This window comes from Rhincodon typus, chromosome 4 (assembly GCF_021869965.1).
Source record: "Rhincodon typus isolate 14 chromosome 4, sRhiTyp1.1, whole genome shotgun sequence".
Classification (NCBI taxonomy): Eukaryota; Metazoa; Chordata; class Chondrichthyes; order Orectolobiformes; family Rhincodontidae; genus Rhincodon; species Rhincodon typus.
In genome coordinates, this window is record NC_063335.1 from 36,155,206 (window position 1) to 36,180,853 (window position 25,648).

The following is a 25,648-nucleotide window of genomic DNA, read 5'->3' on the forward strand; positions in this document are numbered from 1 at the left end:
GCAGCAGCAATGTATATACCATCAAGCTGCACAGCAGCAACTTGCCAAGACACCATCAACTGCACCTTTCAAATCTTTGCCACCTAGATGGACAAGGCCAGGAGACTCATGGAATGCAACCTGCTCGTACACCCCCACTAGCCATGTACACAGCATGTTCTGCAGCAGTTCAAGAAAGCAGCTCATCATTACTTTCTCAAGGGACAAAGTAATGAGGGACAATGAAACTGCCAGGAATGCCACTCATGCGTGACAGAATATGTTTCTAAAATTGAATAGTCATTGTTTCCTTCTCCACAGATGCTGTCTAACCTGCTGTGTGCCTGTTCAAACTGGGGCTTTCTTCAGCTGCACAGGCAGTGCACCAAGCCAGGAGACTATTGAGAGATCACTCACCTCTTACATTCTAATTGGAAAAGAATAAACAACTATTGTGTTGTGTTATCAAAAATATTTATTCATGTAGGAATCATAACTTTATCTATTACAATCTGTATTTTGGAATATGTTGCAATATTGCTTAAATAAATACAGGCAGCTGGGTTAACATTCTACAGTGGATGATATAGGCTACGTAAGACTTTCAGATGTTTGTAAATTTAAGAGATTTAATGACTTGCATGTACACTTTTGGTTATTATTTGCAATATCATGTCAAAAATTATCTTCTAAAAAGAAATGTAATAATGCTGAATATATCAAGAAAGTTACCATTCATTCTATTTACTTCAGAAAATGAAGTCAATTCTACCCAGGAAATGTAAACAAAATTTCAACGTCTAGCAGACGCAATATAGTTACTCATAATCCCAGATATAAACCTATGGATTCCACCTCTTACTAGAGTGTCTTGTTCACTTATGACAGTATGTTCACAAACTTTTTTTATTTCTAGAGACAAGCATGAGAATCTCATGTTTCTTTAAAAACATCATTGCAATGTTGTCATCAGCATTTAATATTTTCAGTTGCTATTATGTGTGTTACGCCCATAAATGTGCTGTAGAAATGTCAAGTCGTCACACAGAAGTTGAGGGGACTACAGCTGGCACCATGGCTATTGACTGTATTGTCTTGCCATATATCATATAACATTTTTTCTAAACTAACGCTTCCTTTCTCATAGTGGTATGGGATTATTCCACAACAATCCATATAAATCCATTCATATTTTTCAAGACGTTGGAAAAGAAGAATCACTTTGTCAAAATTGGTATTAGGTTGGCCCACAGGATTTTTGCTTTTGCATTTTCACTTTACTTCAGCAGACAAGGGTATGTTGAAACAGACTAAGGCTACAACATCCTTCCCATTATAAACTCACACTTGCAATAGTGTGAAGGAAAGCAATTTTGATTCTTCCCCACATCCCCTTTGCTCATCCCTTGACAAGTTGGGAGAGCTGAAACCCCCATGTAACACTCTGCAGTCTAGCCAAGATATGATAAAGCTCATCCCACTTGGAACAGTTAATGCCAAGTGGCAGTTAACAGTGGGATCTTAATTTCAATTGCCTAGCTTGAAATCTATCACAGAACCTGGCACTGACCTCTTTCTAATAGCCCCTTTAAGAGCAAAAAAACAAGAGACAGATCAATCACAAAAATGTTCTCTAATTCCACTTTAGTCCACATCCAAGGCCCATTATTCTCTTGTCGACACTGGACATTTCTTACTGCAATATGTCAAAATTGTCATTGGTATAAAACAATTCACATTTTCATTCACATATTCACATAAGTCACTCAAGGAAAAGTTTAATAATGACAATAAATCTTTGGTTTGATTATTAAAATAGAAACAAACAATCATTAAGATAGGCAGAATTCAGTCTGCTGGTTCCCGTGAAAATACAAATATAGGTAAACTTACACAAAATACTACAGCGTCAGCCTATGTTCTGAAAAACATACATTAAAAAAGAGTCAACTTCCAGGCCTGAAAGCCAATAGTTGTGAAGGAGGAAGTAAAGTCAGGCCCCATTTACTTGCACACAGTCAATATGGCTTGGTTCGAAGAGACATCAGCTGAGGTTGAAGAAAGGAGTGGGCAGGAGGATTGTTTCAAGAGTTCAAATGTTAAGGTTCACCCTGCCATCCACAAGCACTGCCGGTGAGGTATTCAGAGACACCATCAAGCATTTTGCCCAATGAAAGAAAAAAAAGTGCAGACATCAAAATGGTCACAATTGTTCCACACAGATTGGTTCCTTCAGCCTGAATTGTATGGTAGATCAAAGGTACTTTTCGTTTCTTTGGCACAACCATATGAATTCTTATTGCATTTCTTTGAAGTGACAGCAGCAATGATTCATATCCTTTGGTGACAACCACCTGTTAATGGCACCAGATGCTCGAGATTTTGTGATGTGTCTTAAGAATGATACATGTGCATGTAAACATCATACGTCGAGAACCATGTCATATTGTTGCTCGCTTCTCCGCCGGCAACATTTGGTGATAAGCACGACGTACAGAGTTAACAGCAAGACCCAGTAGCAGGCATACAGGATTGCCCCAATAATGAGAACCGTCTGCTCAGAATCAGAGAAGGGATCTCGGGTCTCGTTGTATATCGTATACATGACCCCTCCCAGAAGTATGCTGAACCACACCGAGACAGGGATCAGCCCAATGAAATTCACCACAATGGTCTTCCTTCCCGACGTCCCCCAGCCCGCTTTGTTTATGGTGGCAATTGCAAACATCTTTGCCGGCAGTAAGCTGGACATGTACAGTACTGAGTAGAGAGACATGAAGATCATCACAATGTTGCCCCGAAGGCAGCTCGCAAAAGAAGACTTGATGAGACCCACGAGCTGGACAGTGAGGAGAAACAGAAGAATATTCCAAATCCTTCCCCTGTAAAAAAGTTGGATGACAGTGGCTATGAGGAAGAAAGGGAAGAATCCAGTGATTACTGCTTCGTACGTCATCCACAAATGATGCTTGTGGAACCACAGGGCATTGTACAGCCATTCCCTGAAATAGGATTTACTCCAGCGGGTCTGCTGGTTTAACCACCTCAGGTATTGTGTCGGGGTTTCAGTCAGGCATTTCGATCTCGCTGTGTATTTTGTGGCATATCCTAGACTGAGGACACGGTTTGTCAAGTGCCTGTCATCCCCAAAGCTGCACTGTGAACCCAGGAACTTCTGGTTGTACCAGTCCTCCATAAATTCATGGAGTAAGTCATTTCTGTACATGCCTAAGGGACCACTAATGCACTGCACACAGCCAAAGTAGGACTGACAGGCTCTTTCAATGTTAAACGCCATCCAATACCTGACGCTACTAAGGAATGAAATCCAGGAGTCATATTTGTTGAGGATCTGTCAATTGATAAAGAGAAACAGAGGTTATTAGGTCTGAAATAATTTATTTGAAGAACAATGTTACAAGAAAAGGCACAAGAAGTAGGGGGAAATTATTCGTCCATGATTCTCCATTTGTTCTTTTTTGGGACAACAGATTGACTAACACCACTAGCCTTACACAAATAATCATGGTAGTCTTGGATGCTTCTGTAAATGACAATAGGTTTTGCTGTCAGCAGTATTATAAAAGCCTATCAGGTGAACAACAATGATGGCATCCACAAGAACCAAATTATCCACTTCTGCAGCTTTTGGCACATCTGGTTGGCAATATTTGTCAGAAACTTGTTTTCTCTCAATTCACCTTAAGACCAAGCAGCATCATAGGAGCAAAAAGGCTGACATTTCGGGCCTAGACCCTTCATCAGAAAATGATGAAGGGTCTAGGCCCGAAACATCAGCCTTCTTGCTCCTATGATGCTGCTTGGCCTGCTGTATTCATCCAGCTCTGCATCTTGTTGTCTCGGATTCTCCAGCATCTGCAGTTCCTACTATCTCTCACCTTAAGACCAGCTGCTTACGAGTCACACAGCTTACAAAGAGCAATTCAATTTTATTCCCACTTTCACCCTGCTTTTTGTTCCCCATATCCCTGCAATTTTTTTCCTTTTCAAATATTTATTCAATTCCCTTTTGAAACTTGCTTTTGGACCTACTTCCAGTATCCTTCTGAGCAGTGTATTCCAGATTATTACAGTTTGTGCAAAAGAAGAAATCTCCTCTCTGGCTCTTTTGCCAATTCTCTTGAATCTGTGTCCTCTGATTACTGTCCCTCTTACCACTAGAAACATTTTCTCCCTATTTGCGCTGCCACAATTATTCACAATTTTGAACATCGCTGTTGAATCTCCCATAACCTCCTCTGTTTTAAGGAGAACAGCGCTAACTTCTCCAGTCACTTCACAGAACTGAAGTTCCTCGTTCCTTGTACAATTCGAGTAAATCTCTCTCTGCAATCTCTCCTAGGCCTTAACATCCTACTTACACCCTTCAGGAAAGGATAATGGTCAAATATAATTACATATCTGCCGACTCATGAAAATTCAATTGAATCGTCCGTAGTCATGATATGCATGTTTTACTAGAGCAATTTGTTTAACAATCCTAATACTTTATCTAATTATTTCTTAGTTATGGTACAGGAATTGGACACATACTCCAGCTGAATTCTAACCAGTCATCGATAAAAAGGTTAGTTGAGTTTACAAAGAGTTGAGTTTAGTAAGTTTCAGAACAAAGGGGAACCAATTTAATGCTGAGATGAAGAGGAATTTCTTCTCTCACAGAGTTGTGAAACTTTGGAACTCCCTACCACAGACAGCTGTGGGGGCAAAGTCCTAATATACGTTTAAGGCTGAGATAGATAGATTCTTAATCAGTAAGGGAAGCGAGGGTAACTGGGAAAATTCAAGAAAGTGCATATGAGGAATGTCAGATCAGCCACGATCCTATTAAATGATGCAGCAGGCTTGAGGGGCTGAATAGTCTCCTGTTGTCCCTATTTCTTATGGGCTTACGGTTTTATTATCTGCTGCAAATATCATAACTGTATCTAAGTGTCTGACTGAGTAATGATAAATTGCAGCCTGAAATTTGGCTTCATCTTTTTACAGGATGATCCAATGCTGACCTATAGAAATGGCATCGCAAAATGCAACAGTGCGCTGCACTCTAAGTACCTAAAACAGGAGGTCTGCCACTTCCAGGAGCCATAATATGGTGAATTCAGGGCTAGGGGAGCAGATAGAGAATGGGAGTGAAATAGGTCAGCAAGATCCCAGCAATCTTGTGCTTTGTGTCTCCATGCCCATTCAGCCTTGCCAACACGTGCCATGGGCTGAAATATTAACCTTGAATCTCTCCTCAGCTGTACCGATTTCTCACTTTTCACCTCCCCCCCCCCCCCTCCCCACATTCCAGCACTTCCCTTCTTAATCATCTTAATCCATTTAACATTCATTTTCCCTTTTTAATAATTATTGTGGCTCTATACATAGCCAAATCAGCACCGGGAACTATGCATAATTATTGCAATGAGCTAAATATGGAGATGTGGGTCATAACAGCACACTTTCATTTGAATCAGTATTGAACTCATTTTAAACAGGTTAAATGTTGGAAAAATGAAGTCCCTTCAGGGTCCAACATTCAATAACAATAAATTAGAGGCTCCATCTTCCCTATACTTACATGTTTTCCTGCAATGACTTCTAAAATTCACCCACTTTCTTCTCTAACTTACAGACAATTTCACAATGAGCATAACCCAGTTTTAGGAAATAGACGAAGTCAGTGCTCTATACCTGAACATCACCACCAACCCCTCCAACCATTGGATCCTCCTCCAGAATTTTAACCATCTCCACAGTTGCTGCAGGATCTAGCATTGTATCTGAGTCGCACACCTAAAGAAAGAGATGCAGGCATGTTATACACTTAAAGTAGACCCATAAAATGAATGCACCTTTTTACTCTGATCCAGATCAATCTGCAGCTACAGAAACTAACTGGTCTATGCTGGCACTTATGCTTCATACAAACTTCCCTTCAGCTATCCAACAATTATCTGAAATAATGATTTATAATAACATACTCTGTGATTTGCAAGGGGGTGAGGTGCGGGAGTGGGTTTTTTCCCTATTGATGGATCCACTGATAACTAAGTTGTGATATTTTGTCCATATGTTTAAATGCACCCAGGTCCATTTCACCTCAATCCTCCATTAGAGAAAGAGATTTAAATAATAGTAAAAAAACATAAATCACAGTGTTAATTTATGTTCTGCCTCAAATATTTCTGCCTTGATCTTTATTTTTAACAATTTCTTTGTTGAATTTTACTAAGATTTCTCCATGGTTAAACTACACTATTACCCTACTTTCAACTCACATGAAAGCATCACAATCCATACAAATTTGACATGGGGCTCTTATAGATCAGCAGGTTAAAATGCCTTAGGATTTACAGTATACTGTTCTGGAAATAACTGAGTAAAACATCTAAAAGGTAAGACTGTAATATCTTGGAACTTGTCAATAAAAGGAACCCAACCCACTCCTGATCACTGAGATTTCCATGGTTAAATCTCATGAGTTAAAAAGATGGAGCATCAGAAAGAATTTTTGCTCATGATTCCTGATGGAAATTTGAGTGCAAGTGGGTATTGGGATGCGGGAAGAATCAGGAGTATCTTACGTGGCCTGCAATGTCAGAAAGGTTCCCAATGCCTTGGCTTCCATCTGAAGAAAATCCATTCAGGTGAGCACTATCTCAGTAGCTGTGTCAATACTCACTCCCTTCAGGAAATCATATGGGATAATCATAATATTGTACCTGATAATTAAAGACAATTGAATTGTATTGTCTGAAATTGTGATGTGTAAGGTTTTCATGAACCACTTAGGTTAAAATTCTCAATAATTATTCTAATCGTTGCTTCTTAATGAGGGAAATCTAACTTTTTGGGATACCCCAGAAGTCTTTCCTTACTTGCGCTAGGCTCCCTAACACTGACTTCCCTCATCCTGTGGGAGTTTCGGTCCATCTTTAATAATGTAATGGATGCCCTATTTTTACAAAAATGCCTGGGTTGAAATCACTGGGGGCAGGGCAGGGCGACGTTTTTTATGCATTTATTATTGTTCTCTTGCCAATTGTGTAGCTGAAAACGTTCTACGGTGCCTCGCTGTGATGAGTCCTCCCTGTGGTATGGTTCTACAAATTCCACCTACCATCTAGCACCTTTTGTAATGACTATTATTCATGACTACTGGGAAGCAATTCAATCCATAGGAGCATCACTGATCCTCTGCATGTTCACTCTCAGCACACTGATCCTCTGCATGTTCACTCTCAGCACAGAGACACTAACTGAAGGCTGGTCACCAATGACAGTCTCAATTCATCTTTTTTCAACTATTTTATACCTGTTCATTCACAGCAAGTGGGTACTGTTGGCTAGGTCAGCACATTGCCCCTGAGAAGGTGGTGGTGAGCTGTCTTCTTGAATCACTGAAGTTGATGTGGTCAGGAATTTGACTCAATGACAGTGAAGGAATGATGATATAGTTCCAAGTCAGGATGGTGAGTAAGTCACAGGGGAACTCGCAGCTGCTGTTCCCATATGTCTGTTGCCTTTGTCCATTTAGTGAGTAAAGGCTGTGGGGTTTGGAAAATGCTGTTGAAGGAGCCATGCTTAGCTACTGCAGTGCATCTTGTAATGGCACATACCGTGGCGACTGAACAGTGGTGGTGGGAACAGTAAATATTTAAGGTGGTAGACATTACAGTCTTAAATTTTAGATGTTTTACTTAGCTCTTTATAGAACAGTGTATTGTAAACCATACGACATTTTAACTCATTGATCCATCAGAGCTCCTTGCCAAATTCCTACAGATTGTGATAACTTCACGCGAATTTGAAAGTAGGGAAATAGTGTAGATCAAGTGGCTGGTAGATTACATTGACCTTCTTGAGTATTCACACTCCACTCTTCGAAACAAATGGAGATTATTCTGTCAGACTCCTAATTTCTGCCTTGTAACTGATGGATAAGATTTCAGGAGTCAGGGGGTGAGTACTTTTTTTTGAACCAATCTTTTCCAAGATGTTTATTACATACCTTAGGAGAGGTGGGACTCAAAACCAGGCCCCCGAAGATGAGTTATTATCTGCAGAATGCTAATGGTATGCTAATTACATTGTTAAGATTTACAGATGAAGGGTATTGCTTTATTAAGTACTTACAAGTGATAGAGTTAGGGTTAGAGTTAGGGTTAGTAAGGGTTCTTGTGGTGCAGTGGTAGTGTCCCTACGTCTGAGCCAGGAGACCTGGGTCCAAGTCCCACCTGCTCCAGAAGTGTGTAGTAACATATGAATAACAGGTTGATCAGAAAATATTTTGGAACACCTGCCAATGGCTTAACTCAGTTAGTATGTGGTTCAGATTTATTCCAATAGCACAGGGTTCAATGCCCAAACCCACTGAGATAATCTCAGGACATTTCCCCAGACTTACCTGTAATAAAAATCTTGGAGAACTTACCACGAAAGATTTCTGGGATACTAGTAGGAAGCAGACATATTTAATGCTGCATTCTGTGCCAAAATCCATTATCAAGAAAGGTATTAGTGCCTTGCCTCACTAAATGACTTGGAATTAAATTTAGCACAGAATTCCTACCCTCTGACTTACTCTTGTGGCTACAAAATTTATAAAGCTGGTCCAGTTATATTTTGGATGAACTGTAACTCTCAGGATGTTGATGTTGGGGATTTCAGTTCTCGTTGAATGTCAATAGAAAGTGTTTAAATACCCTTTGTTAAGTTAGAGAACTAACTTAACAGAAACTAAGGATGAAACTTTGTGACATTCCTGGTCTCTGGAGCTATCTACTCACCAAACAAATTCCTCAAGTGTTTGAAGGAAGTTTGTGGGTAAAATGCAATGAAATGTTCTGCAGAAGTGGTTCAGAGTAAGGAAACTGGGTTTAATTTGTTCATATTGAACTCTGGAAATTGGCTCCATAGTGGCATTACAGGTTGAAATCATCGACAAATCAGTGATTGCTAAAATTGAGCCTTCAATCTGACTATCTTGTACTACAGCTGCTGACAGAGCCAACCTGGAATGCATTACAGCAGCGAAGAATCATTTTTGCTACATCAAACATCTTACACATGCCTCTGTAATTCAGTGTAAGTGAGCAAGAATGAGCTCACTTTACTTATGACAGTACAAGCAGAAACTTTATATGAGGAAGTAGAAATTTTACTACCTGAATATCAAGGCAAAAAGGAAATGTTTTCAGATCATGTTGGAATTCTTCCAAGATCCAGATGCATTTTTGTTGAGGATCTGTATACCTTGTAAAAAGGAAACAGTCTAAAAAGCACTACCTGGGTCTTGATTCAAGTATTATGTCCAATTCTGAGCACTGCACTTTCAGAAGGATGTGAAGTCTTTAGAGAGGGTTCAGAAAAGATTTATAGGAGTTGTTCTAGGAAGAAGGGACTTTGGTTGCATGAATAAGTTAGAGAAGCTATGGCTATGCTCTTAACAAAAAAGAAGATTGAGATTTGGCAAGTGTTCAAAATTAGGAATGGTCTGGAAGGCAATTGGGAAAACTGTTCCCTTTCACAGATGGTATGGAAACCAAAGGACCTGTTTCAAGTGTATGGCAAAAGAACCATCAGTGAAATGAAGGAAAGCATTTTGCAGTGAGTCGTTAGGATCTGGAATTTGTAGTTTCAGTGCACTGGGGGCTTATTCAATAACATATTGTGTCTTTCAAAAGAGAATGGGACGAGCACCTGAAGGAAGTAAAAACTGCAAGGTTACCAGGGATGGGGCAGAAGACTGGAGAGGCTAAATTGCTGTTCCAGAGAACCAACAGGCTTGATGAGTCAAAAGACCTCCTTTTGTGCTGCAACCATTCCATGATCCTGCACGTATCTGCAATTCTCCAGGCAATTAAATAGACCAGATAAAACAGAAGTCAAACAATGGAATATATACATTGAAAGTCTTCTGACAGTTAGAAATGTGTAACCTTCACAATTTCTTTAATAACACTATGATCATGGCAAGGAAATTACAAACACACTTACCTTCTCAGAATTGTCATGTTACATGTACTGATCTGAGTGTCTGAACAACCTCTTAGTAATTTTGAACAGAATAATGGACACTTGGGAATGTTTGTAAGGCATTGTATATGCCTGGGGGTTTTCACATGCTGTCCCTGCCTGGAAGAGGAAGCTGAATGGTTTACAATGTTTATCTGTGCTCTCATGATCAACTTATTATTTTGAACTCATATCAAAGACTATCGTTGGTTAGATGTCAGTGCTACTAGTTTTGTTCAGAATCAGTTCCATTTTTTCTACCTTAATACTAATCCTAAATGTGTTGTGTATGGTGCCATCCGTAAAAAGGGAGACATTGCTATGAAGCAGTTTTCACAATCTATTCAAGAAATCATTTTGAGCTGTTTCCTTAAGGATCCAACAGTCCTCAATAGCATCATTATAGCGGTGAGAGAAAAAACAGATTATAATCATCAGGAGTGACTGACCAGACAGAAGCTCCATTTTCTAGAAAATAATCTGAGGTTGTTAAAAGATTATACAAGTATTCAGTAGGGTGGAGGTAGTGAAGATATTTCCACTTGTGGGCAAGCTCAAATGTACAGCCCATACATATACATAGATCGGTAACAAATACAATAGGAAACTCTGGAGGAAATTCTAGCGGTGAGAATGTTGAACTCACTCCGACATAGTGGCTGTGCTAATAACACTAAAGAGAAAACTATATCAACCCATGGGGGAGAAAGAAATAGAAGGATATGCCGATACAGGGAGATGAAGAGTGGTGGGAAGAGGCTCATGTGGAGCATAAATACTGATATAGACCAGTTGGGCCAAATGACCATTTTCTGTGCTAGCAACTTTGCAATATGAAGTTCATTTTGTGAGAACTGGATCACATTGTTTCAATTATTTACAGGCTCCAAGGTCAGGTACAATTCAAAAACGAAACCATTTCAGCTGGCCTTTTTGTCATGGTACAAAACCTTGTGAATGTTACTGGTTCTGTGGGTAAATATGCTGCTTATGCAGGCATAGGAATCCAAAGATCGCAGCATTGATCCTTCATATGCAAGGGATTTCAATTCAAGATTTACGAAGGGCCTGGGGGTTAGTGGAGGTGAAAAATGAGCGCCATTTGCACTCCTGGGTATCCTTATCCAACAACTTCAATTGGACAAGCATGTTAATCAACGACCAGGCGCTGATGCTGCCTATTAATCAGTATTCTGCATGCACACTGTGTCTAGACCCATAGTGCACAATGACCACATGCTTCAGGATGTAGGACGGAAACTGAAGGGAGCGAATTTCATTTCTTTCATTAAGAAATTACACTGTGAGAGAGACGGATTACAGCATGTTCAATGCTTTCTGAAACTGGTTTCAATCTCAGTTTAAGGAAAGATTTCCAATCAGTGGCTATGATTATTGAGTCTACGTGGCAATGGGCCACATCTTGGATGTTTGGCATGGAATGTGCCAGGATTCTTTCTGAGGCAAGTGCTAGAATTCTTGCTGAAACCTTTCCATGGGGCTTACATGACACGACTGGCCTAATTTAAAGCACCTCCATTCCTGTAATTTATTTCCAACACAGTACAGGGCAGCCCAGTTTACTGTGCTGGGTGTATAAGATCAAACTTTGCTTTGTAATCAGCAGAATTTCATTAACTGCATAATTCATTTAACTGTGTGTACATGAGGGAGGGTTTTCCTTTAAACATTTACTAAGTGGATATAAGACATTTTATTAGAACATATACAAAGCATATATATATTAGACTCCTTTTCTGTCTTTACTGTTAAAGTTGATGCTTGGACTCACTACCTTGGAACAATTTGAAAGTTCGAGAGCCTTACTTGCACATAATCCACAGTGCGTCCCAGTGCCTTGAACGCAGTGTACATCACTTCTCGCTTGCCTCCCCACTTCTGCATTACACATACGCTCTTGTTAGACCTGATCAGCCTTGTGAGATATTGCATGCTCTCCCCATGGGACTCGTCACTTTCGCCTGGGCCCTTCTCATGGAAGTTGCTCTTCCATACAAAGCTGGCTGATCGCTCCCTCCCCATGACCTCACCAAAAATGTCCATCATGTACAGATCGTCTTCACTGTTCCCATCTATTACCATGATGACATTCATTCCTGGGTAGGTCAGCCTTTTGACAGACAGCAAACACTTCCTTAGGTAATCTGGATCCTCTTGGTAGGCAGCAATGCACAGAGCTACCGATTTGTTTAATTTGATGGGGGTTTCCAGGGATCGCTTCATTTTCCGGTGCTCCAAGAATGCAAAGAGGCTTTGAATCAGGAGATGCAGGGCTAGGATTGCTCCATAGAGTCCAAAGGAAAAGTAATAATTGTCTGTGGCTATGAACTGATATCCTACGATGTAAGCAGCTGCGATTCCCAGCAAAAGAGCAAGACCGAATAGAGTTGTCCCCACGATCCGCAGGATGGAGGTCAGGTTTTTACAACGCATCTGCAAGATCACAAGTCAAAGGGAAGAAAAGAAAATATTAAAGTTTAGATTTTTGTAAATTAAATGTCATTGCTTAAGCACTTTCTCATATTTAATACGAAAGCCAGATGCTAACACTTTATAATGTGACCATTGGCAAAACAACTGTCAGATTAGGTTCAGCGTTCCTCTGAATGAATAGACCTTTGTTCCAATCCATTTGCAGAAGGTCTCTAAATAAGATTTGTAAGCAACCTCTTCAGACACGTTATGACATATCTCAGTGCAAGGTGGAACTTGAACCCAGACGTAAGGACACTGCCACTGCACTGTAAGACTCTCTTTCAAAGGTCTCCCTATATTGCCCCCTGGCCTGTCATCTTATTGTTACTCCGAAGACAATTGTTAATTGCTTAATTTCATACTGGAACTACTACTGTTACTAAAGGGTTAAATTACATGAGCAGGTTGCATAGACTAGGCTTGCATTTCCTTAAATTATAAAATTAAGGGATGATCAAACTGAGTTATGTTTTAAGGTGATTAAAGGAGTTAATAGGATAAGCAGTGAGAAACTATTTCATCTGTGGGGTGGGTGTCTTAAAATTAGAATCATGCTGTTCAGCTAGGAACACAGGAACAGGAGTAGGCCATTCAGCCCCTCAAGCCTGTTCTACCATTCAATCAGATCATGGCTGATGTGTGGCCTACCTCCATATACTTGCCTTTGGCCCATAGCCCTTAATGTTTTTGCCTAACAAAAATTACCTACCAAAGGTTTAAAATGAACAATTAATTTGGCCATTTGAGGAAGAGAGTTCCAAACGTATACCATCCTTTATGTATGAAAATGCTTCCTAACATCTCTCCTGAACAGTCTGGCCCTAATTCTCAGACAATGTCACCAAATTCTAGAATCTCTAATCAGTGGAACTGTTTTGTCTTCATCTACCCTGTCTTTTCCTGTTAATATCTTGAAGATGTGATATCATGATCCAATTCCTCATGCAAAAAGTGGTGGGAATCTGGATCTCTCTCTTCTCCTCCTCCTCTCTCTCTCGCTCTCTCTGTCTCTTTTCCCCCTCACCACTCTACCAAAAGCTTCTGAGGCTGGGAGTCAAGTCACCATTTATATTTTAGTTAGATGAGGATCTATTAAGGGTTAAAAGTTAAATGGAGCCATTTTACAGATCAGCCACGATTTAATTAAATGGTGGGAGAGACTCGAAGGGCCGAATGGTCCATTCCTCTTCCTACATTTACACTTCAGCAAAAACGATAGCTGGAGCTGTGAATAGCAAAGAATTTCAGGGTACATCATTGTTTACCAACGTGAGCATTTACCAGCTGGAGGGGTGGAAGATTATCATGATGAGCTATTCATGAACGATTAAATGAGACAGGAAGACCAAAGTGCTATTTTTGCTCCACGTGTGTCAATGAACTGCAGAGTGAAGAGGAGGGACTGTTAGTATAGTAACAGCAGTCTGAATTGATTCCATGTCTGGCCGGGTATATTTATTGCTTGTTGGCCAGTACTTTATGCACTCGTGTTTGTTTTTCCATTTGTCTCTGTTTATGTTACCTTCGAAGGGACAGTACTCTTTCTGTTGGCTCACACACATTGCGTTTTAAAAATGTTTCAGAATTAAACTAGTAGATGTCTTGCAGTCATGTAATACATTTCAGGGTGTATGTTTTCATGACAGTGGTGACTGTTCTATTCCAATTTCAGCTGTCAGGACAATCTTTTCAGGTCGCCTTTTAGCCATCTCTTCAACTGAACTTCTGGTCACCTGTCTGAAAGTCTTCTAATGTCAAATTTAGTTAAATAATGATTCTGTGAAGGGGCTTGGAGCATTTTTACCATGCTAAAGGCATTGTATAAATTCAAGCTGTGGGTTCAGGCAGTAAACATAAGTAAAGTTGTAATAAGCAATGTATTCTTTTACTTATTTTTACAAGGAAACATGTATAGCTCTTACGGCTAAAGGGATCAAGGAATATGGAGGGAGGGTAGGATTAGGGTATTGAACTCGATGATCAGCCATGATCATAATGAACGGAGGAGCATGGCCAAGGTGTCAAATGGCCTACTCCTGCTCCTGCCTCCTGATTAGTGAATGCATTCACATTGTGGACTTAATATTGGAAGCCAGTTAGTTCTTACTTTGCATTAATCCTTTAAAGGGTCAAATATGACAAGGTCCATCCTACAGTTATATAGCACCATTAACATTGTAAAACAGGTGCTTCACAGGAGCAATGATCAAACATAATTTGATTGTGAGCCACAATGGGAAACTGTAGGACAGGATCCAAAATCTTTGTCAAGGAGGCAAGTTTTAAGCCGCAACATAAAGGAGGATAAAGAGGGAGAGGGGTGGAGAGATTTAAAGGTCAAATTTGAGGGCTAAGGGCCCAAGCACTTGAAAGTACAGGCACCGATGTTGGAGAGGTGTGAACTGGGGATGTGCAGCAGAGCGTAGCAATCATGAAGAGTTGTGGGTTTGGAGGAGATTAGTGATGGGGAGATGCTAGGCTGGTTTGACAACCAGGATGAGGATTTTAAAACTGTCAGACTCGGCAATAGCACAGGTCAGCAAGTACAAACGGTGTTAGGTGAACAAACTTGGTGTTAGTTAGGAAACAGGCAGCAGTACATACACAATGGTGGATACTGCATAATCCCTCAGTCTACTTTTTTTATTCATTCACAGGATGTAGGCTACGCTGGCTGATCCAGTATTTATTACCCATCCTTTGAAGAAATTGTTTGGGGAATAGGATTTTCCTTGCCCCCTCGTAAACATTTACCTTTCTGTAATTGGAACAGGCAATTCAGCACCTTGAATTTGTTCCTCCATCCGGTGAAATCAGATTGCTTTGTACTCTAACTCTTTCCACCCATCTTGGGTTCACATTTCTTAAAAAGGAATAAGTGTTGGCTTCTGTCTTTGTCTAGGTGTTTGGATGTTGCAGTCAGGTAGAAACCAGGTACTGTAAACAATGGGAGGCTGACTGTGTGGATCTAATGCAAATTGCAGCCACCCGTTCTCAAGATTGTGCCCCTGCACCATTTTTTTCCAAACAAAAAATAAAGCTAGCTCAGCTGTACATTTACAAGTCAACCTTTAGCAAAACAACAACTTTCATTTTTATAGTGCCTTTCATGATTTCAGGATGTGCCTAGCGCATTGCTGTAAAGAAGTACTTTTGATATTATTGCTGTAATGTAGGAAATCTAGTAACTAAATTGTGAACAACATTCCACAAAAAGCAATGTGATAATGGCCAATCAGCTCTTCTTGAGGGTTGGCTATGGGATAAATCCAGATCCCAAGACACCAAGGAGCTGTTCCCATCCTACTTCTTCAAAATAGTGCCATGGGATCTTTTTAAATTTAGCCAGTGATCAGACTAAGCCACAGCTTATGTTCATAATTAGTAATATGGTGCTGATTCTATACTGTACACCTAAATTACAAATGGTGCAACTGTGTTACAAAATAATGAAACCCCATTTGGGCTGCAATGAATATTCCTGCACATTGCTATGCTAATCCAAATCACCTTGGATGTATCTGAATGTTTCGGCCTTTTAATCATTTTGTTTGAAACTTTACTAATCCTGAATTCTTAAGTTTTATAAATATTATGAGGATGCTTGTTTTTTTTAAATGAAATGACTGATTTCCTGCAATTCATAACTGGGCCAACTAAGAATGGTTTATATTTCATTGGCTTCCCCCAACATCCCCATCAAATGAGGGCATCTCACCCCACCATCAAATGGGGGCATCTAACCCCACCATCAAATGGATTCTGGACTTAATAATTATTCAACAGAGGCTACATTTAGGCAAACATTTAATTTTCCACTTTTTTTTGCCCACTCGGATTGTTTATTCATGTGTTGCTGTGGGAATGGCTTGCACTGAAATGTCATCACCCCCATCTGGTGGCCAGGCCTCTGCTCCAAATTGCTGCCCCTCTCACTTTATTTGTTGATGAGAAAGAAAATCACCTCATGGTTGTGAACATGGGAGTGTGTTACTCCCAACTGTTAGTCCCTTGTCTCCCTGACCTCTTGTTAGTGAGAGAATATTAATCATGTTGAGTGTTGATTCTTTATATACAGGAACAGCTTTTCTCCATTACCTAATGCAGCTAGGACTGAATTTGTATTCATCAATAATCTTATATTCAGATGAGGAAAGACAGAGGGTGAGATATGCTAAAATACAACAGAAATTGCATGCAGAGGAACTAAAAGCTGCAAAACTCATTGAACAAATGTTTTTATTTAATGAGCTCTGGATTAGTCCTCTTCAGTGTTCTCTCATTTTTTCAAGATGCTCCTTTAACATTGCCTCTTTTACTAAGTATTTCATCACTAGTCTATCTCTTTGTGTGGCTCTGTCACACTCTTGTCAAAAAAAGACTTGCATTCATTTAACACTATTCTTGGCCCCTGGATGTCACAAAATGCTTTACAGCCAGTGTAGTACTTATCGTTTGAAGTGTTACACTGTTACTTTCAAACTGCTATAGTAGCAAATTTACACACGGCATGCTCCCATCACAGAAATGTGATTAATGACAAAACAATCTCTCCTCTCTGTGATGCTGATTGAGGGATTAATATAAACATTAGGCAGCATATGGAACAGAATTCCTGTTCCCTTCTCCAAAATAGCACCAGAAGTATTTACTCCCACCTCAGAGCAGATATATAAGACAATAGTGGAGTATCAGCATTGATTTTGTTTTTACACGTAAGAGTGGGACTTGAATCTAGAACTTGCAGAGTAAGGAGGAGGAAGTTCTCCTAACTGAGCCTCAGCTCACGTGCTTCAGAATAGCTTCAGTGTTAAAGTTGCAATATGAATCCATATCATTGTTATTATCAAACTGGTAATACATACAGCTGGGTTCTTGCTTTATCGAAAAATCCTGTCAAGAGCATCCAGAAATGATGGAGATGTTTGAATAGATGTTGTAGGGTTAATGGGGGAGGCAGCTTTTTCCTTCCTTAAAGGAAATGAAGGAAATGGAAACAGACAGTAGGTTGACGGGTTGCCAATAACTGGGGATATCAGCAAGTGAAGTTCACAACCTCTCCACTGAGTTGTTTAATAAAGCAGCTCCCTCTCTTATACATTATTTGTGTAAATGACCCTTGAGAGGAATTATTCCAGAGCTTCTCCAACTTTTCAGCTCCCCTCTCATTATTTAATGATTCAATAAGACCAAAATAATGTCAGATTTTACAGCAACCCAACTACTCCATACTATTCTTCATGCTGCACAAGTCTCCTCTCAGCCGTATTCATCTCACCCTGTTAACCTTTCCTTCGACTTTATTTCTCACCCACATATTTATCCAGCTTGCCGTTAAATACTGTTCACTTCAACCACTCCCTCTGGTACTGAATTTCTCATTCTCATCATTCTCCTCATACATTACTCCAGAATTCCCATTGGACTTGTTAGTGACTATCATATATTTATAGTCCTTAATTTTGGACGCTACTAAATAACTGACAAATATCACTTAATAGAACAGACACAAGCTCCTTAAGAATTAAGATGAGTAGCCAGGTCCATGCAGATCAGGTAGGGCCTTTAACAGTAATGCTGACTGACTTAGTTGACCTTGAGCCAAGTAAATGATATTCTGGATCCTTAAGGGGGAGCCCATTTGTTTCCCCAGTTTGATCCTTATGAAGTGCTCCCCCCCCAACCTTATATTAGAGGTTAACATGTTACACAAAGACTGGCTGGGGTTTCCCATGGTTGAATATTGTAATATTTACTATCTAAATTCATGAAATATGTAGAACTGAAAAGGATCTAAGAACATGTGAAATAGTAGCTGCAGTAGGCTATTCAGCCCTTCAAACCTGTTCCTCCACTGAGTAAGATCATGGCTCATCTTCTTCCAACTGTCTTTTCTCAACCTATCTCCATAATCTCTGAAGTATCGTTGTGTTCAAACTCATCAGTCTTGAATATATTTAACAACAGAACATCCACAACTTGCTGAGATTGATAATTCCATTGACTTACAACTCAAGAGTGAAAAAATTTCATGTCAACTCAATCCTAACTTGTCAACCCCTCGTCCAGGGATTATGATCCCTTAGTTCTGCCCTCTTCATGCCCGCTGCACCTGCCCTATCAAATCCGCACATCCAGGTGAGGCTTCTTTCACTCATTTGTGGGAATGGCCAACATTTACTGCCCATCCGTAGTTGCTATTAAGATGATGGTGGTGAGCTGCCTTCTAATACCACTGTAGCCCGTATGGTATAGGTACACCCACAGTGCTGTTAGGGATGGAGTTTCAGGATTTTCACCGAGCAACAGTGATGTAATGATGAATAATTTCTAAGTCAGGATGGGTGTGGCTTGGAGAGGAACTTGATGGTGGTAGTGTTCTCATGCACCTGCTACCATTGTCCTTCTAGACTGTAATACTTGTGGGTTTGGGAGGTAATGTCTAAGGAGCTGTGGCGAACTACTGCAGTGCTTCTTGTAGACATACAACACTGCTGCAACTGAGCATCAGTGGTGGAGGTAGTGAATGTGGATGTGGTGCCAATCAAGAGGGCTATTTTGTCCTGGAAGATGTCAAGCTTTTAGTGTGGTAAGCAATGGGGAGTATTCCATCACATTCCTGACCTGTGTCTTGTGGTGCATAGCTCAGCAACCATATTCTCCCAGAATCAAATGTTTTGGAAATGAAAAAAATTAAATTGGACATAAACTCTTATTTAGAACCCGGACTATGAACATTGAGTGCAATGCAGTGATTGGTAATGCGTACAATTATGTTGCATTTTTTCAATTATTTGCATTGTTTGACATGAACCGGTCCATAGCTTAAGTCAATGAGGTACAAACTCTGAAAGACAGCAAGAATATTGTTGCATGTCATTTCATTTTCTTCTTCGAGTACTAGCTATAGACTGTGTTCAATCAGTTGCGATTTTGGTACTGTTTGATCTTTCAGTTTATACACCACCAAACTCTATCCAAAACTTGTTGAACTAGTGCACAAAAATGTTATTCAAGTGGTGAATGCAGAACTTAGAGTTTATGATGTCACACAGGTCAAACTGAAAATAAATTTGTCAAGGTTAAATACAGACTCATCATTTAAAGGGACACTCTCTCCATGAAATAGTAGGCTTGCTAAAAAGGTAGCACTCTTGTTCATTGCTATCAAGCTCAACAGGCAATGAAGCAAAGTTACACAACAAATTGCATTTTTATAGCATTTTATACATCACAGTAAAACATTCCAAAGTGATTTACTGGAGTATTATCAAACAATTTAGTACAAAGCCAGATTAAGAGATGCTAGGAGAGATCATCTTTTTTTCTCTTTTTTTAGAAGTATGACTTAAAGGACAGGAATATAGGGGAGATGGAGAAGGTTAGGGAAGGAATTCCAAAGCTTAGAACCCAGGCATTTAAATACATAGCCCCCAATGGTACATCAGCTGGAGGCCAGACTCGGATGTGTGCAGAGATCTGGGAGGGTCGTAGGTCTGGAGGAGATTACAGTGAAAGGGAGAAATGAGCTTGTTGAATGACATGAAAACATGGCTGGGAATGTTAAATTTGAGGCATTGGTCAGCCAGGAGCCAATGTAAGTCAGGAATCACAGGTGTGGGTACTTGGTGTATTTAGGATGTAGACAGTAGGATTTTGGAAGATTTAGTTTGTTGTTCTTTGGTTTGGGAAATAGCTGTGGTTCTCCTTCTGCTTGCAATCCAAGATTTAAAAAGTTAATTTGGTTTAAGCATACTGTATAAAATTAATCTCTAGTATAGAGAATATATACAGTATACATCATAGAGACAGTCTTGCAGATTTGGACTCTGTTTCTGATTAGTGGTAGCTGTGGTTAACACTTTTGCTTCAATGCCAGGGGGCTATGGTCTGTAGTCCTACTCCTGTCATTTGGAACTGGCATTGCAATGGAATGGGGTATTGGTGAAGGTGCCCTCTCATCGAGTCACACAGTATGGAAACAAACTCTTTGGTCCATCCAGTCAATGCCAACCATAATCCCAAACTAAAAGATCTCTCTGCACTATTTTGAAGTTACGGGAAATACACCTGGTGATGTGGCTAATCACTAAAAATTGATTATCTGATCATTACCACATTGCAGTTTATGGGAACTTGCAATGTGAACCCTGGGTGCCTAACTTCTGATGTTGGAACACTGATTGACTATCTTATCTTTTCTCCTGAATCTCATTCAGAGTGTTTGGCCGTGGACTTTCACTGGACTGTTCCGGACTCGCAGGCAAAGTATTGCTGTGGTTTGTCACTGCCTTCTGTGGGATGGCTGACCAGGAAACTCTCCCACTTTTACTGCCTGCCTTCACGTCTATTGAAAGGATTTACAGGCTGATTGTTGACCATGTTACCAACATACCTCCATGGCCAATACCTCCTAGACTGCAACTTGAACCTGAAGCTTCTGGCCCAGAGATAGTAACATTACCCAGTGTACCACAAGACCTCCCAAAACATTGATCATACTTCTGAAAAAAATGCAAAATGCTTCAGGATGTGAATGCTGCTATCTAAATGTTGGGCTTACCAAGGGTGCTTTACTGAATTTTAGGCCATTGTAGCTTGGTTGAACTGAATCATGGCCTTCTGATGCCAAAAGTGTTATTAATTTCTTAAAGAGTGGAGTAGGGATGGCGTCTCTATAGTTGAACAGGAAAATGATTATCCCCAAATAATGAAGTCAGATGACCTCTGACGTGCTGCTTTATTTCATGTGGTTACTGTAGGTTATCGCTCCCGTCCCGACTAAAGCCAAGGGAAAGTCGTCTTTTTTAATAACATTCAAATCATGTTCCACAGCTAATCACGTCCATCTGGGCCCAGCAATCCTGACTTCACTGAGTCCCACCCTGCAGATGCACGGTGAAGGGTTACATCTGGAATTGGTTTACTGAACTAACCGAGCAACTGTATCTAACAATCAGGACACTATACCTTCTTGCTAAAACAATCCCGTATAATTTCATCTCCAGATAAGGCAGCATTTGACTTCTCTCAGCGAACTGAAGAATGGTCCCTGTTGTGAGGGAGAATGCTAGAGAGGTTCCATGTCAACATTTAATATAGGGTTAGCTCCACGGTTGATGGAAGCTAGGATAAAGAAAGTGGGTGGGATCTGGGGAAGCCCCGTGGTGTTGGAGAGCTGGGGGAGAAACAGTGGCTGGTCTCTCTGAATAGGCGCTTGTATGTGAAATAATTCTATATTGGCATGTTGTTTAACCTGACCATATCTCAATGATGATTTTAAATATATATATAATTGAACCAGAATATTTTGTCCATTGCAGTCATGGCGATGAAAGGATTAATTCAGATTTTTTTTTTGCTGGAGATGTTATAGGACACGGGCTTCTGCACATTGCCCGCGCCTTACGGATCTCGGGTCATTGTTAATAACACCATCCTGTGGTTTCTCGGCCTTTTTTCTGTCAGGTAGCCAGGAGGGTATTTAAAGCTTCACCAATATCAGCGGCTTAGAGAGACTGCAAACACCACCCAAAAGCAAAGTCAGAAGGCCACAGAATTCTAAAACGCTGACGAAAAAGGAAAGACGCGTCTCCAACTTTTTTGGGATGTACACAATTGCATCAATGTTTCACTGAACTGGCCTCCACATCTACACATCCCTCTCTCGCTTTTCGGGAAACAGGGCTTTCTTTGTAACGCCTTTAAAGCCAGCAACAAAAAATTCATTTGACAGGGGCCGAGATGGTTTGTCAATGCACAAGGCGGATTTGGTAAATGACTTGACTGTCTGAGAGCAAGTCACAAGTTAAACCATTCACGGTTCACCAGCACCTGACCAGAAAGTGATGCCAGCTTTGGCTTACCACTCAACCCAATATTTAAATGCCATTTCAAGTGGACTATCTCTTAAGTACACAAATTTGACATGGAAGATGGAAAGTGCGTTCTCTTCCAGCGTGTTGCATCTTGCAAAGTGTTTAGGGTCAGTATCGAGGAGTTATACTGATGTTCCATTTCCCCAGGGGGTGCCACCTCGCGAGCGAGGCGCGTCACTCCCGGGGAGCTCCCACATCCCCAGGGGAATCCCTCCCCAGCCAATCGGTGCGCCGCGCGTGACGTCAGCCGGTATTGTGACGTAGCGGAGGGGGTGTTTCCCCTGGCCGCCGCCACGAGGTTGCAGTCTCCGAGAGTCTGGGAATTGTAATGTAGCCATTCATTCCCCTCAACCCAGTGCACAACAGGAGCAGAGGACTCCCATATAAACCAGGACCAACACACGCACACCCCGAGTCCTCAACTTGTCTTGTCCCGCGAAACTAAAGCATCCAAACGTAGCATGCAATTTATAATTACACCGTGCTCCCTTCCTAAACAAACATTAGGCTTCAACTTAATATTGGCCATTCGCTTTGCCAATTGCAGGATGTAAAGGTTGCGTCTGAAATGTGTCGTTCATTCAACACAATTTCTCCCAGCAACTGAGAGACGAGATTTCTTTCGATGAGAAAGCATTGCAGGGTGCAGTGCCGCGTGCGCTACCTGCGTAACTTGATCCTCAACCCCAAAATTTACCACAAATGCACACTTCAGCAATTTGGTTTCGGGACAAGGGGGCCACATTTCCCGGAAAAGTTGCCTGTGCCAGCTTCTGCTTCTTGGCTTGCATTGTGACCTTCGGAGTACATTGTGCTTTGAGAGGGCAGTTTTGTTAAGATCAGTCCCAGCAGTAAAACTAGCAGCGAACCATCTTCATCCACCGTTCAGAAGTTAACCCAAACCTTCATTGAAACGAAGGTTTCGCCGTTCAGAACGCCCGTACTCACTTTTATTAATTGTTGTATCTGGCACCGATTTCTTTCCAATTCGTCATTTGGAATAATATTTCAATGACCCACCAATACAGCATTTTTTTGCAATGAAACGCCATCTGGTTTAACGTGGTATTAAAAAGGTTTCGACCTACCTTTGATACTGCGACGTTGGATTTGCCTTGCTCCTGTTGTATTTTAAGCTCACTTGGCCCCGTGTGTGTGGTCTACAGTCTGTTCTGTCTCAATGTTCAAGTCTTCAGGATAAAGTCAGTGCTTCATCGTCTTTGCAAGGAGTACTTGCAGAGGACTACAGCCGATCGGAGTTTATGCAGAAATAAAGCAGCCAGTTCCAGATTTTTTAAAAAACTGCAAAAATCTATTTTAAGGAAAAACTCTTGAGGTCAAATCTTCAGTTTGAATATCAGCTTTTGTTTCAAAAAATACAAAATTTCCCCTGTCCTTATTGCAGTAGAAGGCATCACTCCTGAACACCTACCTTGCCTCGAATAAATAATTAAATATCGTTTTTCAAAAAACAAATTCACTTGCACAAGTTCTTATTTTTAAACAAAAAATCACAATTTTAGCTCCTGCACGTACTGGAGTAAAACCAGCTCTGATGTGGAAAGTAACTGCTAGTTTCCTTACGCTAACCGGTGTGCAATTCCTCACGCACGCCCAATCTTTCCTTTTTTTTTGGTTGGGGGGTTCGACTCTACTTCTGTGCTGGGAATTTTTTTCTAACTCAAGTGCAGCCCAGAGGAAGTTTCGCGGACTTTTATAACAAGGCTAACTGTTTTTTCTGTTAATGAATAGAGGGGGTTACAGGGGAGGAGGGGAAGTTTAAACCCGCCCACTGAGCTCAGATAGGCGAACTCCCTTGAAAACTCACTCAGCCGGTTCAGTCATCCTAACACACATGGCTCCAAGTTTGAGGCAACCACTCCCACCCCCCGCACCCCAGACATTTCTATTTCAGCCACATTTTACACACTGCTTCATTTCCAAACGTACAAAGGCTGGTATTAAACATAATCCCTGTGTCTTGGACCCAACCTCACTTGCATTTTTTTAAAAAAGCCCTATGGCTCTTTCAAAGAGCCAGTCTTCTCGCGATGGACCGAATGGAGTCTCTCTACTCTTTTCCCATTCTGTATTGGTCTTCCTGGATCAAAACGGTAAAGAGAATTAAGTGTTTTTTTTTCTCTCTCTCACATAGAGGGGGGCATACATAGAATCTCACAGCAGAGAAAGTGGATATTTGGCCCCTTCGTACCTGTACGGCGCTCACTGTTTCCCAATAACCATGCAAAATGTTCTCCCTTGATTCATACAATGGATTTCAATGGTTATAACGTTTTACCAGCTTTTCATTTCATTGTCTATTGTCTTATTTTGGGGGCGGCTAAGAGCACGATTCTATAAAACAACAATAAAACTAGATTGAGAATCCGGGTGCCCCAGCTCATTTCTATCGGGCTTGACAGTCTGTCCTGGAACATTCACTCAGTATTGATCAACAGAGGGCGCCGCCGGCGGTCACTGCAAACAGACTAGAAACCAGCATAGGAAGCAATGTTCCGAAAATTGGTTTCCAGCAGAAAGTCGTCAAATCGAATTAACACTGTAATGCTAGCCACGAAGTGAATTGCATTGAATTACATAGAATGTTACAGGCCATTCGGCCTGACTGGTGAATGCTTTCGTTAATGCTTCGCACCAACCACCTTCTTCACCTCATACTATCAGCATGTCCTTCCATCCCTTTCTCCCTCATTTGTTTATCCCAATACCCCCAAAATATATCTGTACTATTTATCCAAACCACTCCCTATAGCTCCATATTCTTGCTACTCTCTGGGTAATCAAGTTTCTCCCGAATTCTCCATATGATTTTTGAGGGACTTTCTTCTTCTTTCCCCTAGTTTGAGACTCCCAACAAGTCATAGAGTCTTACAGCATGGAAACAGGCCATTCAGCCTAGCTTGTCCACACAGACCAGGTTTCCAAAACTGAACTTTGCCTGCATTTGGCCCATATCTCTGTAAACCTTTCCTATCCATATATCTGTCCAAATGTCTTTCAAATGTTGTAATCATACCCATCTCTACCACTTCATCTGGCAGATCGTTCCATATACGCACCATTCTGAAAGTTGAAAGTGTTGCCCCTCAGTGCCCTTTTAAATCTTTCCCCTCTCAACTTAAACCTATGCTCTCTAGTTTTGGACTCCCCTACTCTGGGGAAGAGACCTTGGCTATTCATCTTATCTATGCCCCTCATTATTTCATAAACCTCTACAAGGCCACTCCTCAACCTCCTATGCTTCAGGG

The 25,648-nt window shown here is 40.8% G+C and overlaps 1 protein-coding gene across 1 annotated transcript; it reads right to left on the bottom strand.

Annotated features, from left to right (window-relative positions):
* Nucleotides 1-482: 482 nt before the first annotated feature.
* Nucleotides 483-24,079, bottom strand: has2 (hyaluronan synthase 2). Its single transcript, XM_048596424.1, has 5 exons — nt 23,964-24,079; nt 23,468-23,691; nt 11,833-12,459; nt 5,680-5,781; nt 483-3,331 (listed from the first exon to the last, which is right to left on the bottom strand). The coding sequence occupies exons 3-5, from the start codon at nt 12,457-12,459 to the stop codon at nt 2,402-2,404; spliced, it is 1,659 nt and encodes a 552-aa protein (XP_048452381.1). The 5' UTR covers nt 23,468-23,691; nt 23,964-24,079; the 3' UTR covers nt 483-2,401.
* Between the last annotated feature and the right edge of the window lie 1,569 nt (nt 24,080-25,648).

Bases quoted from the DNA above. Each gene is read 5' to 3' on its own strand.
- has2 (XM_048596424.1), bottom strand. From the start codon at position 12,459: ATGCGTTGTAAAAACCTGACCTCCATCCTGCGGATCGTGGGGACAACT. The intron at 5,782-11,832 runs GTAAGGCTCTCG...CTCTTTCTTTAG, and splicing joins GCACTGTGGATTATGTGCAA to GTGTGCGACTCAGATACAAT. The intron at 3,332-5,679 runs GTATAGAGCACT...ATCAATTGACAG, and splicing joins GGGTTGGTGGTGATGTTCAG to ATCCTCAACAAATATGACTC.